Source organism: Conger conger, chromosome 9, assembly GCF_963514075.1.
Source record: "Conger conger chromosome 9, fConCon1.1, whole genome shotgun sequence".
NCBI lineage: Eukaryota > Metazoa > Chordata > Actinopteri > Anguilliformes > Congridae > Conger > Conger conger.
The window spans coordinates 39,346,959-39,361,533 of record NC_083768.1 but is presented as its reverse complement, the minus strand read 5'-3'; the positions used below and the strand labels follow the sequence as shown (position 1 = coordinate 39,361,533).

The window sequence follows — 14,575 nt, the reverse complement described above, 5'->3', positions numbered from 1 at the left end:
ATTGTCCAGCTGCTTTGAATCAAGTTGGTTGGAGCTACTTGCTGTAGCTGGGAGCTAACAGATGGTGATTACCGTTGACAACTTTCCCCTTTCTGGGCATTTCTCCGTGGACGACTGGGGGCTGCCCGGATTATATTTTAGTTAGAATTTATGAGCTCCTCTTCAACATTGTAAGTACACATTACACACTACCGATGGTTGCTATTGCTTGACCTATGTGTAAAGGAAGCAAACTAAGATCGGCAACATTGTTAGCCAGCAGCTGTCTAGCTGTAGATTGTATCGCTGGTCTAGCAAGACAAGCGGGCGTTTACACGTCATTAGCTGAATAGCTAGTTAGCAAGTTAGCTTAGCTAACGGCGTTAACTGAAAAAGCCGTGAAGAGTTGCACCTGGAGGGAGCTCGCTGGCATTTCTAGCTAGCTGTCCTAGTCTAAGTAACAAATGTTAGCTTGCGATAACTAGTTAAGTCTTTTGAACGGGTTAATACGTTTTGTTTCATAACAGGCTTTCTGACATTACAATGGAAAAATCAAGAAAATAGTCCAAAAATAAAACTGCTACTTTAGCTTGTGTTAGCTTGCCATATTTGCTGTTTTAGTGGTAGGAATTCTAGCCAATAAGCTAGCGTCAGAAAGCTAACTACCTAGCTAGCTCCCGCGCGGAAATTTGATTTTTGAAACATATTTGCTAAAATTGGGTTGGTGCGCTAGACTAGCTAAATGTTGCTAGATTTGGTGGAATAACACACTGGCCTAAAGTTACACTTGGAACGCGGTCGTTGCCTAACAACGGATATTAAAGAGACAGTACGCAATTACCTTATCAGATTGTTATCATACTGCTGCAACAGGTGACGTTACTGTGACATTGTGCATTATGCAGCAGGGGGCACTGTAAAATATCGGCGGCGAATGTAATGACCAGCACGGATCAGTTTTCTGCGGAATAACGCCCTTGGGAATCCAAAAAATATTAAATCAATGAGCCATGTAGCATTCTGTAGTGTATTGAGGCTTGCTTTGCCTGTCTATTTCTCTAAGTGATTGGGAAATGTTATTTAGAGGTGCGTTTATTTCCTGAGAGAGGTTTGATAGAGGCTAAAGAAGTGCTTAGCTTTGCTGGACTTTCCTAGAGATGGAGAGCTAAATCTTCCTGCTGTTGGAAAGAACGTCAGACTGAATGTGTGCCAGACTGTACTGGAGAATTGATGATTCGGGCTCTAGCACGGTAAACCAAGTGCCCATGTCCCTGCGATAGCGTGGACTAAAACTCTTCAGCAGCAGGTTATATAAACCACCTTTCAGTGTTTGCTTTCAAGGGAAGTACTTTGTATAATTGCTTTGTGACTAGTTATTGAAGCACTTTAAAAGGTTTTGCTTTTTTGCACACTCTAGGTACTGAAGGAAGATGGACGATGACCTGGAGAGCTTTCTTGCCGAGCAGAAGGCTAAAGTGGCTGAGGAGAGGGCCATTTTGGCTCAGGATCCACCCTATCTGGAGATCAGGGTTTGTTGCGCTTGTTCTCAGTTTTGCCTGCTGATTTGTCTCTGTTTGCTGTGCTGAGGTTTTATACTGGCTGTAGTTCTTTGCCAGCATCCTCATTCAAACTGTGACTGTGAAGCTCAATTACATATTTTTCTGGAGGTTAATGTGGTTAATGTGCTTGAGTATGTTTAACTATTGCAGCGGACAAATGTGTCAGTAAATTGGGTCATTTGCTGAGCTGGGCTCTAGTTGATCTATTTTTATTTATTTGAATTGCCATTATTAGGAGTAAGTGAAATTGCTTTAAACTCATTACAGTAAGTGCAGCAGAATAGCAGCCATTTAATTGATGTGTTCTTTGATGGAAAAATGTAAAGATCATTTCAGTTTCTATCTCTAAACATACAAGGAAATGTGTGCATATCACTGTCTATGCATTTGCATGGTTTGTATTTAAATCAAATATCTAGTGAAACTGTGAGCTAAATAACACTTCTAATCAATGGTGCAAACTACCAATTCTAAGTGTCATTTTGCACGAATAGAATGTAGTAAAGCTGTCTCTCCTCATTTGTTGGTTATTGGGCATGTTATCTCAGCAGACAAAGGCCTGCAATGCCTACAACTCTGCCATAAAGGAGAACATCCCTCCCTCCAAGTGGTCCGCAGTCCAGAGACTTCACAACAGCCAAGGTAATTTTCAGATTCCATTCTGTTCAGCACCTAGCATTGTAGATCAACATTCACTAAGACAGAGAAATACTATGCAGGCCTCTGAAACACTTATTTTTAGTTACTATGTAATGTGAACGTTGTCATTTCTTGTTTTACTGGTTCTTTTTGTTGTTCTCTTGTTAATTCTGTCCTCATTCAGTACCCGTCCTTCAGTACAGCCTACTAGTTTTCCGTTTTTTATCTGTAAATGTCATAATTAATAACCAGTGCTGTCTTCAGTGTGTGTGGCATTTATGCCCATAATGATATGTGTGGGTGTGATCTGAGCAGTGTTTGTGTGTGTGTCCTCCAGAGGAGAGCAGCCTGAGTTTACAGCTGGGAGAGGACTATGAGAGGAAGAAGCACCGGCTGCAGCAGGAGCTGCGTTTGGACTACAGGCGCTACATGGCCCAGGTTAGCTGCTTATGTCCAAATGCCCCTGCCCCACACACATAGGAGACATGCACAGGTAGAATAGGCCTTTCTGTGGTCCATTGACTTTACAGAAGCCAGTTCCACTTCCACTTCACTAGCGGTGTGCGACATTGAACATTGTGATAATTGTTTGTTTGGAAATGGGGGCGGCCCAGCACATTAGACCCAAACTACTGTACCCCCTGTCTGCAGGGCCTCTCCTCCAAAGGTCCCTCAGACCCTCTCGAAATTCAGCCCAACCCTCGACCCCCCACCATCAGAGAACAGCCCCTCTCCAGGAAAGACGCTGCCACTCTGACGGAGCCTGGGCCAGCGGTGCCCAGGGGGCGGAGACATCAGGAGGGGAGGAGCCGCCTGACAGAGGGGGAGCTGGACCAATGGGAGAGGCCCAGAGGCACGAAGGCGGAGCTCGGCTTGGGGCGGGACTGTTCGGACTGCGAGGAGGAGGAGGAGCTTGCCGTCCTGGACAGGAGAGCGCCCAGAGGAAGCCAGGAGGCGGGGCACGGGGACCGCAGAGGGCGGCGCTACAGAGCTGACAGGTACAAATAAACCCCTGCACACGGCCCTGAGGGGCACACTGCTCACAAACCCCATCACGCCTGTCAGTCAGCCATTCTTTTATTTGAATCTCTCCTTTTCTATTCGTTTGCAATGGCCTTTGTGTTGTATTTGTATTTGCTAGTGCGCACTCACTGACTGTATGAATCCCTGTTAATCCTTTTCAGAGATGGGCCGAGACTCAGGGAGAGGGGCCTCAATGACTTTGAAGATTTCCCAGAAATGTTCCGTTATCTACAGAGATTGAGAAATGAGAACAGGTACCACTTACCAGCAGTTATCACTCTTCCAATTACCACTTGTCAGACCAATGGGCTTGTCATGGTGAGCATGCTTGTCGGGAGCACTGGATGTATGTCTTACTGTGTCGTAGTGGGGAGGGCCGTGCATGTTCCCAGCATGCTTTGTCACTCTCACACTTCAGCTGGGAGGTGTCGCTGTGAGCATGATGTAAATGGTGCTGAGAGATACTGAGGTGTCTGATGTCTCTGGTCTCCAGGCTTTTGAGGGAGCGGAGAGGGGCAGAGCTTCCTGCGGTGTGTGACGATGACCGTAGGGAGGGGAGCCGGGGGACCCTGTCCACAACCCCAAAACCCAGGTACCCATCTCACCTTACACGGGCTCCTCTGTGAAGTGTCTCTGGAGGGAGGCACCACCCTCGATTCCGTTAGCAAGATGCTCTGGTAGAAAAGTCTGCATAATTAATGTGATGAAGAAGTTCTCTCCTTTGGCTTGTTGCCAGAACATATTTTCATGGGCTTGTCCAGACCGCTGCCCTGGCTGGGTTGGTGTAAATTGGGACTGCATATTGGTTTGCTGTGTAATTTCTCGCAGTCTCTCAGGTGTTTCCCATGAGAATATGATATAAATAATATAGATGAATGTATTCAATGAGTACGACCTACAGTCAGCGGTTCCGCCAGAGGAGCGCTCTCTGGCTGGACAGGCTGGTCTGTTCATTTGTGGGCACTGGGGTAGCAGGCGATCCCTTTCCTCTGGTCCTGACAAACAGCCAGCAGGCTGGAGAACGGCCCTTCAGCTGTCAGTGCACAGGAGCCTGAGGGAGCCCGACTGTGGAGAGTCCTCTCTGCCCTGATGCATTATGGGAAAAACGCCAATATATTTCAGGCTGCAAGAGGCGGGACCCGGGAGGCCCAATGAGAAGTCCCGGTCCACTGTCAGGAAGAATGAGGTGGAGTTCGCTACCGGGCTGATGATTGGTGAGATCCATCCCTCCATACCATTGAGGACAATCTGATTGGCTGAAATGGTTTGCCGTTTGTTAGCATTAGCTTGAAATAGCATTAGCAAAGTTATGTCTGTTTAGTCATGCTTTTAATTTGTGTTAGGCCTGTCTTTCCCATCACAGAAACAGGCAGTGCATTGTAGATTGTGACGTAGTTTAAATGGTTATATATTGCATTACATTACATTATTGGCATTTGGCAGACGCTCTTATCCAGAGCGACGTACAACAAAGTGCACACCCATAACCAGGGCTAAGTGCGCTGAAAGACCCTAGAGGGAAGTACAATGTCAATTGCTACCCGTATATATGAGTTTCTTATTGATGAACAGTGGTGTGAGTATGTGAAAGAGAGAGAGTTGGCGTGTCACTGCGCAGGCGCTGCAGACGCAGACGCTGTTGCGCAGAGGAGGAAAGAGCTGTACAGACAGGAGCTGCAGGAGCAGATGGCTGAACAGCAAAGAAACAGGAAGAGGTGGGCGTCACTCACTGCTAACAGCTCCTCGATTGGTCATATTTCACCTGTGGCATATAGAGAGAGGTCAAGGGTGCATAGTTTTGTGCATTAAAATCCGCTTTCCCATTTGTGTGAAGGATCTGTCCTGCTCACAGCTCTGGTTCTTTAGCTCCCTCTCAGGGTAACAGCAGACACTGTAACTGTAACTATAACTGTAGTATAACCAATGCTAACATTGTTTATTGGTCTCCATGGAGCATTGCTTCCTGCAGTAGAGCTTGTGCAGGGTCTTAGGAACAGTTGAGAGATCTTTCATATTGAGATATTTAGTGGTATTTTTTAATATTATTTTCCATTTAGGGAGAAAGAACTGGAGCTTAAAGTTGCCGTCACAGGAGCCTTTGTCCCAGAAAAGCCGGTGAGTGAAGATTTATGCTGTTAGGTTTTTTGAAATAATTGTATTGCCTTAATAATGGTTGTGATATTTTAGTGTTATCCATGTTCATTATCATGTAAGTAATAATTGTATTGTTCTCACATTGATGCATTTTGCTGGTCGCAGCCTGACCGTATCAGGCAGTTCGGTCCAATGGGGCGCAACTCCTCCCAAATCGGGCGTGGCCTAGATGCCCCCGGGGGGGTAGACTTGGGGGGAGCGCCTCATGATGAGAGACTGCCCCCTGAACGGCCACGTGTGGCCTTCCAGTCCCCTCTCCTGGACTATGGTGCCGCCCTGGGGGTGCTTGATGGTAGTGCGACCAGCGGGGTCACTCCTGTGCATGAAGACTACCACAGAGGCCCGTCCAGCAACCTGGGAGACATCAGTGCCACCAGGTACACCTGACACATCTACATGGGTCCTGCACTCCCTGAAAGTGTTCTGTATGTTTATAGATAGAATAATTAGTTTAAGTTCCTCTAAATTATTTAGAGTTAAAGGGGAGGTTCAGCCATAATTGGCGTACTTTGGTTCCGTGCACAAAATGAAGCTGTGTGGATGTTCATAAATAAGGCTTATACATGTATGCATTGACATTATATTTGGAAAGAGATGTCGCTGTTGTGTTTTCCGAATGTAATTTGGAATTGAATGGGTCTGTTGAGGTCTGTAGTATCAGGGTGAGCTGCAGCGAATATCTAAAACTCAAATCTCAGCTGAACTCTGGGTAAACAGAAACCTACCTTAATTTCATTTTTGGCTGAACTGTCCCCTTAAGATGAATTGAACGAGGCAGTGACTGGTGCTGGACGAGGCGTTACTCCTAAAATGGCTGTGGTTTGTATTGGGGTTCAAAGAGCCGATGCTGAGACTGTTCTGCTCGGTCTCAGACTTCCAGGTGTCCCTCATCCCCCACCGTCCACCCTGAGTGATATGTACAGGACTCCGTATGACGAGGCGTATTTCTACTACGGAGCTCGAGACCCGCTGGACCCCAGCTTGGCCCATTGTGAGTGCAGGACCAAAAATCTGCTGTTCTCAGGGTTAGAGAGTTCAGTTCATTCATCCTCATCCCAATGAAATGAAATCTAACCTAATGATTGTGCTTATTATAATTGTTATGAAGTGGTAATTAAGAAATGGAGAAATTGCTCCATGCACCTGACCAGCAGTACGGGGTTTAATACACTGGCCTTATAACTGAAGGTTAAAGGTTTGATCCTGGGGCACACTTCATGATCCCAGGCCTTTGTACCTTTGAACAAGAACATGCATAAGCTAAATTACTTCAGTGCATATAATGACTGCAGTTTAAATACTGTAGATGCTATGTAACGTTAAGCTGGTTCAGAAAGGACATTGCAGTGGGGACTGAGAGTGTAAATGGGTGATGTTGCACTGGTAAAAATACGCTGATTGGTGTTCTGTGATGTGGCAGACGGATCTGGGACAGTGGCTCCGCCCACAGCCTTAAACCTGCCGTCCGGAGCGCCATCGCTGGCCCCGTCCGTCCGGCTGGGGCCCCACCCACCGTAAGTCTGGCTTTATGCTTATTAAACATTATTTATGACTCAGTGCCAGCCTTTAATACACATGGGGTATGATTATAATGTAATCCCTGACTGTTTGAAGTGGATCTCACAAACCATTTCCACTTACGCTCCAGAAGAAGAAGCACTCACAAAATGCCCTGATGTGCTGAGCCACCTTCGTACCTAATCCCTACTTACACACACAAAACGCACACGTTCACCGTCTCTGCAGTACTCCAGCCTATACAGTAATGACATATAAACCGCATTTGCCTTCATTGCAGTTTAAAAATATTACCCATAATCGGCTAATCATTGAGTAATACGTGTTCTGCTTTAGGTTCTCCAATCAGAGGGACGCCGGCCCTTTAAGGCCGCGGGTTGGCGTGTTTCCACCAGGGAAGGATGAGACGCAGGCCAAAGAGAGCCTGCGGAGCTACCAGGAAGCGCTGAAGCAGCAGGTACACCCCTGAGGCTCGCCTGCAAACAGCTCCTTCTTATTCAGAGCTAAGACCTGGAGGCATTTATGTTAGCAACCGGGCTGGCTTCTCTGCCTTAGTGCTGCTTGTGGCGATGTGTACAGGTTTGTTTAAAGAAGGGCTGACGAGAGACAGTTGAATATTTATGCATGTAATTCAGTGTAGTCAACCGCCTTCTTACCCAGCCCACAGAGAGACACCATCATCATTTCTGTCCAGCTGCTTATCTGCTCTGTTGCCTGGTGTTCATTGGGCCTATGAGCGTGGTGGGATAGAGTCGCTGTTGACGGCTGCTCTTGCCTCTCTGGCTGCAGATTCGGGAGCAGCAGGAGCGCAGGAGGAGGGAGAAGGAGGAGAGCGAGCGCTATGAGGCGCGGCTGGAGGCGGAGCTGAAGACCTACGACCCCTGGGGGCGGGGCGGGGGCGGGGCCCCACTCAGAGACGGCCAAGGCAACCTCATCAGTATGTCACTTGCTGACCTCCACTGTGACCTCTGACCTTTTACAGTTCCAGTTCTTCCTCTGCACTTCCTGTGTGACCGGGGTTTATACGTCAACAGGTGATCTGAACCAAATGCACAAAACTAACGAGGAGGCCTACCTGAACCCACCGTCCCGGGACAAGAGGGAGTCAGGGTCCGGTGACCAGAAAGAGCCTTCCCCCAAAACGGGAGAAAGGCCCCCCTCCTCTGTCAGAGTCTCAGGTAAGCCCGCCCCCTCCACTGCTGCCAAAGATGACTTTAAGGGATTTGGTGCTTCATTCTGACCCTCTGAAGTGTGTTCACTCTCAGATAGAGGGTCCGTTCTGTCGGTTGATTTGGGTCTTTTTTGGCTTCAGGTTTTACATATGGACAGACCTCCCCTTTTGCTCGAGGCAGCGTGTTTACAGACACTCCAACACCACAGCAGCTTCAGCAGCAAGACAAGTACAAGGACTACCTCAAACAACAGGTGTGTGTGCACACTGTAGAGCCGGAACCAGGCTGGCTCGTTATACCCCTTTACCACTGTAAGGCTAGAACCGGGCTGGCTCATTATACCAAACTGTTGGGCCCTTGAGCAAGCCTTAATCCCACATTGCGCCAGGGGGGATTGTCCCCTGTTTAGTCTAATCTAAAAATAACAAACTAACAAACAAAACCCTTTCACACTGTAGAGCTGGAACCAGGAACCTAGTCTACAGAAACATATGTTGCTTAAATGCATTCCAATATATTCAAAATGTCAATCTGTGCACTGAGAGTGGGAGTGGCGTGAGGTTTTAAATGCGGCCCCGGTGCATTGTGGGAGCCAGATTGAGGAGAAGCGGCGCAGGGAGGCGGAGGAGCGTGAGCGTCTGCGGCAGGAGGAGGAGAAGGAGGAGAGGAAGCTGGCGGAGCAGAGGGCCCGGATCGTGCGCGAGTACGAGGAGGAGCAGGAGAAGAGGAGGCGCAAGGAGATGGAGGTGAGCGAGGACCCCTGTCCCAGGGGTGGGGAGGAGGAGCTGGTTCCTCTGCCTGACATCACAGGTCCGTTTTCCTCCGCAGCAAAAAGCCAAAAACGAGGAGCTGGTGCGCCTGGCGGAGGAGCGGAGGAAGGAGGCCGAGCGGAAGAAGAAGGAGCAGGAGGAGAAGGAGAGGGAGGCGCGGAGGAGGGAGTACGAGCAGGAGCGGCAGGCGCGGCTGCAGGAGGTGCATTTCCTGGGTCCTTTACTTTTAACTGCGGGATTGGAAAGGGCTTTAGACTGGTTGCATCTCATTGGCTGTTGTTCTCCTTGTTCAGGTGGTCAGAGTACCCTCCCCACCAATCCCGACACTGCAGAAGAGGTGGAGCTCCCAGTACACGCCCCGCCCCCCCTCCGTGGACAGCAGGCACTCCACTGTCACCCTGTCTGTGAGTGTCAAGGAGAGACGCACATGAACACCGTCTCCCAGCATGCTTAGAGTTACATCTTCAGTCAGTGTGATATGAAGAACAAGTGGTAATCTGTCAGCTGGCTTATCCAGCTGAATCACTGCTTCTCATGCGGGCCGCCTGTAGCGTAGTGGTTAAGGTACATGACTGGGACCCGCAAAGTGGTTTGATCCCCACTGTAGCCACAATAAGATCTGCACAGCCGCTGGGCCCTTGAGCAAGGCCCTTAACCCTGCATTGCTCCAGGGGAGGATTGTCTAATCAACTGTATGTCGCTCTGGATAACAGTGTCTGCCAAATGCCATTAATGTAATGTAATGTAATGGTCTGACCCAAATCCTCTAGCTGTGGATGGATTTGGGTGGTTTTGTTGCGGTCTGGTGCCCACAGAGCTCTTATTTGTAAATTTGCCCAGGCAAAGATTTCCACCAATCGAAATTCATGGGTTTCTAAATTTGCAATCATCTTTCATTCCCGTTTGAAATTGAGAAAGGGGGGCTGTTTTGTAGCGGAGGGACCGTAATGTGAGTTCTCGCTTCCCAGGAGCGCTGTTTGTCAGGCTCACAGTCTCCACCCGTACCGGCCAGAAGAAACCAGCTCAGAGCTGCAGGTACCTCTTAGCACTGCTCCCGTCTGCCTGCACCTCCTCTTTCTGTGCCTCCTTTATCTGCATGTGCCATTTCTCTGTACCTCCTTTCTGCACCCTGTTAGTCTGTAGCATATTCTGCACATATTCTGACTCTGTATTGCACTGTGCTCTATCCTGTGTGAATGCTAGAGAGCATTTGGAGGCTATGACGCTGAATAATAACGATGTACAGCAATCATCTGTCCTGGATAATTGAAAAGTGGTGTGAATTTGTTTTCACAGCACTTTTTCTGTGACTGACCTCATTTGTGTCTGTGTGCGGTGTGTGTGTACCTGTCTGTGCGTGTGTGTGTGTGTGTGTGTGTGTGTGTGTGCGTGTCTGTGTCTGTGTGTGCATGCGTGTCTGTGTGCGTGCGTGTGCGTGTGTGCGCGTATGCGTGCGTGCGTGTGTGTGTGTGTGTGTGTCTGTGCGTGTGTGTTTGTGTGTGTCTGTCTGTGCGTATGCGTGCGTGTCTGTGCGTGCGTGTTTGTTTGTGTGTGTCTGTGTCTGTGCGTGTATGTGTGTGTGTCTGTGCGTATGCGTGCGTGTCCGCGTGCGTACGTGCGTGTGTCTGTGTGTGTCTGTGTGTGTGTGTGTGTATGCGTGCGTGTGTCAGCTGAGCAGCAGGGTGTGATCAGCGAGCTGTCGGCTCTGCGCAGACAGCTGCGCAGTGAGCAGAGACGGCTGGGGGAGCAGCTGCAGATGCAGGCGGAGCGGGACGGGCTGGACACGCCCCTCAGCGAGAGGTAGGGCCCTGTTCCACACACACTGCCCATGTGTGTGTGTGTGTGTGTGTGTGTGTGTGTGTGTGTGTGTGTGTGTGTGTGTGTGTGTGTGTGTGTGTGTGTGTGTGTGTGTGTGTGTGTGTGTGTGTGTGTGTGTGTGTGTGTGTGAAGCTCTGTTCAGTGTGAGACCATGTCATGTTGTGTCTCAGGTGCAGGGAGCGCCCCCAGGTGGATGTTTTCGACATGGCCAGACTGCGCATTCAGGCCCCTGTCCGGAGACCCACGTCTAAAACCTCAGAGCCAATCAGTGTTCAGAGCAGCTTTGACTTCAAACCGCTCGGATACAGAGGCAAGTGTGCAGGCCACACCCCCATCACCACTCAAATAGGAGCAGGCACACTCTCACCAAAAAAACAGAGCAGGGGTATTGACTACACCCCTTTCAGCACTTATACTGGGATCAGATATACTGACCATACCCCCTCACCAATCAAACTGAGCAAAATGCACTGGCTACACAAAATGGCTACCAACTACCAGTCTCCTGTATTTAGAATTGTATATCTGAATGTGTATCTGTGCGCTTGTGTGACGCAGACAGGGACGCTACAGAGGACGGCGGGCAGACTTTGTACCCAGAACCCCCTGGTGAGGGGGGAGGGGCCATGCAGCAGAGGCGGGCTGGCAGCCTGAGGAGGGGCGGAGCTAGCGGTCAGAATCCCCTCCCTCTTCCACCCCTGGAGCGCTCGACAGGTTCAGAGAGGACTTAAACGCGCTAATGTGATTAGAGTGCAGACCCAGTAAATAAAAACACTGCTTGTTTTCAGGACAGTACATCATATTCCAAACAGAAGTAAGAGAGGTTTACATAAGAACATGTAATGAAGGGAACAAGCTGTCCAGCCCATTTAGACACATCAGCCATGATGGCTTGTGCAGTGATGGATGTGCTCTGATTGGTGTGTCTCACTGAGTGTGCTTAATGGACCTGCTGTAATGCTTTCCCCGTCTCCCTCCGCTCAGATTATTTTGACCTTTCACCTCGGCTGCACCACTCGCGTCACACGGTGAGTGAACATGTCCTGCTGAGATGGGTGAACCCTGCATACCTCATAAAGAAGGGGTTGGGGGTGGTGAATTGCATTTATCACAAAGGACAGCGTAGAATTTTACACATGGATCCAGAATGCATCGTGTCTGTTGTGACGTTGTGACATCACCCTGTCCGTCTCATTTCAGAGGAAGTGCTCAGAGGACGGGTCTCTCAGAGGATCCCTGCTGGAGTCAGAAAGTGCTTTTATCGGTAAGCTAAAGCACAAGCTAATGATGTTAACACCCTGGTCAGTAACTTACCTATAGCGCAAGCTAGTAATGCTAACACCCAGGTCAGTAACTTACCTATAGCGCAAGCTAGTAATGCTAACAGCCTGGTCCGTTGCTTCCCATTCAAAACCATCGCTCTCAGTTCTGCTTTACTGTCTGTGACTATTATGTTCAGCCAGTGGGTTGAACATCCATCCACACAAGTTAGATCATGTGGCCGAATCAGTGGCTGTTTCAGTGATGCGTCTGTCTCGCCGTTTCAGATCCGAACGGAGAGGCGTTCCCCGTGTCCCCGGAGCCAGAACTCCGCTCCCGCCAGCTCTCTGCCCGAGAGAGGAGGAGGATGAAGAGGATGGAGGCTCACAGTGTGAGAGACAGAGTTTCTCCTCCCCTGGTCAGTGTTACATTAGCATCGTGAGTCCTGTTTCCTGCAGGAGCTCGGGGCTAACACAGCTGTCACAGCTGGTCCCACGAAAAGCTGTCCACATTTTCACTACTACATTTCCGAGAATTTATTGCAGTATAATACAAAATTGACAGATACTATAATGCATTGAAGCATCAATTATCTGAAATGGATTGCAAACATTTGTTTTGTTGTAATTTGTATGAAATTACAACAAACACACACACACACAATGTAAATGTGTACAGTAGTTATTAGTGTCCAATAGATGAAAATGGAGGTGTTCTTGAATGTAAAACTGTGAGCCAGACCTCAGTAGAACTTCCGTGTTCCCTGTGCAGGACAGGGGGAGTGAGAGAGGGGAGCGACCTCTAGTGGGTCTCCAACCCAAGCAGGTCAAAGGTCATCAGGGTCGTAGAGGGGAGGAGACTGAGGATCCCAGCTGTGGTGACTGGAGAACTGGTGGGTGGGCGGCTACGTACCTAAAATACAAGTCTAGTATGGGACTACCATTGAAAAGTATTCTGTTGGCTTACACAACGTCATTGCTCATTTGAATGTTTTGAATTGCACACAGTTCCTGGTCCTATATATTTGCACCCTGTGAATGCATTGCATGATGAGAGAATATATTTACTGTAATGGTGGGTAATGTGTAATGTTACATGCGATGACATGCTTGATAATAGAATGGCATACACGTACATGTTAATTAGCTTGAAGTGTGTGTGCTGTACAGTTGCCATGGTGATGTAGGTGACTGGCTGTCCCTGCTACCTGCAGCTGAAGAGCACCTCCCTGGCTCTCAGCCGACCCCCCACAGACAGATCTCCACGGAAATCAGCGGCACGGAGACCTGGACAAGGCCCGACACCTCCGAGGCCCTGAAGCACCTCAGGGCCGACCCCGCCCAGTCCGACAGGCCATCCAGTAGGGAGTCTCTGGTGCACGGATGGGACGGGCCCTCTACCTATCACGGCTGAACCCCGTCTGTCCCCTGGCCCTTGGCCAATGAGCTCACACTCCGCACTTTGTCCGTCCAATCAGGATATTATCCCCGTGAAAGCGCTGACCTCGGATGCAGCCTCAGCTTGTTTAGCCCTGTGGGTGCAGCTGGATTTAAGGCTGAGATGACTGATCCTGGATCAGTTGGTAAGGAGAGGCAGACAGTGCCTGGACTTGATCCTGTATCTGTGTGTGAGGTGTGTGTCCTGGGTCCTGGTCTACTACAACGTATGCTTTCAGCAAATCCATCTTTTCAACTTTGTTACACCATCCAACTATTTAACACGTGTATCCAAATGTATTAATATATTCTACCTCTGATTTATTGTTAAAAACTTAAAAATATAAGAATGGGCCTTGGTTGTTTTCTGAAGAGTATTTTATGCGATCCAGCAATCAAAAAATAAATGGAGAGCAAATTCAAGGGGAAAAACTTGACAAATGGAAGGTTGGACAATTAAAAATGTTTGGGACCCCTGCCAAAGAATAGGGTTGAGCTGCGAATTAAGTCAGGGTTTAACATACAGGGTGATGGAAAATGTAGTCCAGCGCTTTCAGGCCCTGTCTTCAGGCTGTGCTGGATTAATGATCGTTACATCATGTGGATGGGCTGGTGTGGTAGACAGTGAATGGGATGGGCCATCCAGACCATTTTAAAAGCTGTGGAAATTACAGAAAATAAAAGCAAAGCAAAGCCATACTTGGTGTGAAAGTATTACCCTGCCTGTAACCACGGGGGTAGGCCAGCCCATCCACCCTGAGCTGAATGCTGTTTTAATGTTTGTTCAGCTTTGCTTGTTGAGCTCACAGTAGCGTAAAGCACTCCTAAACCTATGTGTGAAGTGTTTTTCCTTTGGAAAGTAGCACAGGAGGGTGTATGCAGCAGGCAGTGTTCCCGTTTTCTTAACGTCATCACCTGAAGATGTAATATTTTGATATGCAGTGTAGATATTTTACCTTGATGTGACTTTTTTTTTGTTGTGGTTTTTGCTTTGGAAATGGTATTTAATAAATTCTATTTTTTAAAGAAATGAACTGGTGTCGCTTTCAGCTAGCTGGTGCTACTCTGAGCAGGTGCAGTGGACTTGTACAATAAACTGCTTCTGGATTTCAATTATAGCTACATGTAAATGTTATTTGAAAATATATTACTCGTAAAAGACATCAAATGCAGAAATGATTCAAGATTGTGATGGTAACTAACCATGCCATTCATTCGATAGTTTAAGCCCAGAGGATAATCATTAC

The 14,575-nt window shown here is 48.4% G+C and overlaps 1 protein-coding gene across 4 annotated transcripts; it reads left to right on the top strand.

Annotated features, from left to right (window-relative positions):
• Positions 1-23: 23 nt before the first annotated feature.
• On the top strand, positions 24-14,358 carry cspp1b (centrosome and spindle pole associated protein 1b). Of its 4 annotated transcripts, none has more exons than XM_061253490.1 (29): positions 24-170; positions 1,397-1,508; positions 2,090-2,180; positions 2,515-2,615; positions 2,829-3,175; positions 3,362-3,454; positions 3,694-3,792; positions 4,323-4,414; positions 4,819-4,915; positions 5,258-5,315; positions 5,460-5,731; positions 6,227-6,345; positions 6,775-6,868; positions 7,209-7,329; positions 7,662-7,809; positions 7,907-8,050; positions 8,185-8,297; positions 8,641-8,790; positions 8,873-9,016; positions 9,108-9,218; positions 9,783-9,849; positions 10,485-10,614; positions 10,803-10,942; positions 11,191-11,346; positions 11,617-11,660; positions 11,833-11,896; positions 12,180-12,310; positions 12,664-12,784; positions 13,106-14,358. In XM_061253490.1, exons 2-29 carry the CDS (start codon positions 1,410-1,412, stop codon positions 13,303-13,305), a joined length of 3,546 nt encoding a protein of 1,181 aa, XP_061109474.1. In that variant the 5' UTR covers positions 24-170; positions 1,397-1,409; the 3' UTR covers positions 13,306-14,358. The 4 variants fall into 4 exon arrangements, with proteins under 4 accessions (XP_061109474.1, XP_061109475.1, XP_061109473.1 ...); XM_061253491.1 differs by having other exon boundaries at positions 2,087-2,180; positions 11,191-11,304; XM_061253489.1 differs by having other exon boundaries at positions 2,087-2,180.
• Positions 14,359-14,575: the final 217 nt, after the last annotated feature.

Excerpts from the sequence above, each read along its gene's own strand:
- cspp1b (XM_061253489.1), top strand. The coding sequence starts at position 1,410 with ATGGACGATGACCTGGAGAGCTTTCTTGCCGAGCAGAAGGCTAAAGTG. Across the intron at positions 3,793-4,322 it reads TCCACAACCCCAAAACCCAG|GCTGCAAGAGGCGGGACCCG; the intron begins GTACCCATCTCA and ends AATATATTTCAG. Across the intron at positions 10,943-11,190 it reads CAAACCGCTCGGATACAGAG|ACAGGGACGCTACAGAGGAC; the intron begins GCAAGTGTGCAG and ends TGTGTGACGCAG.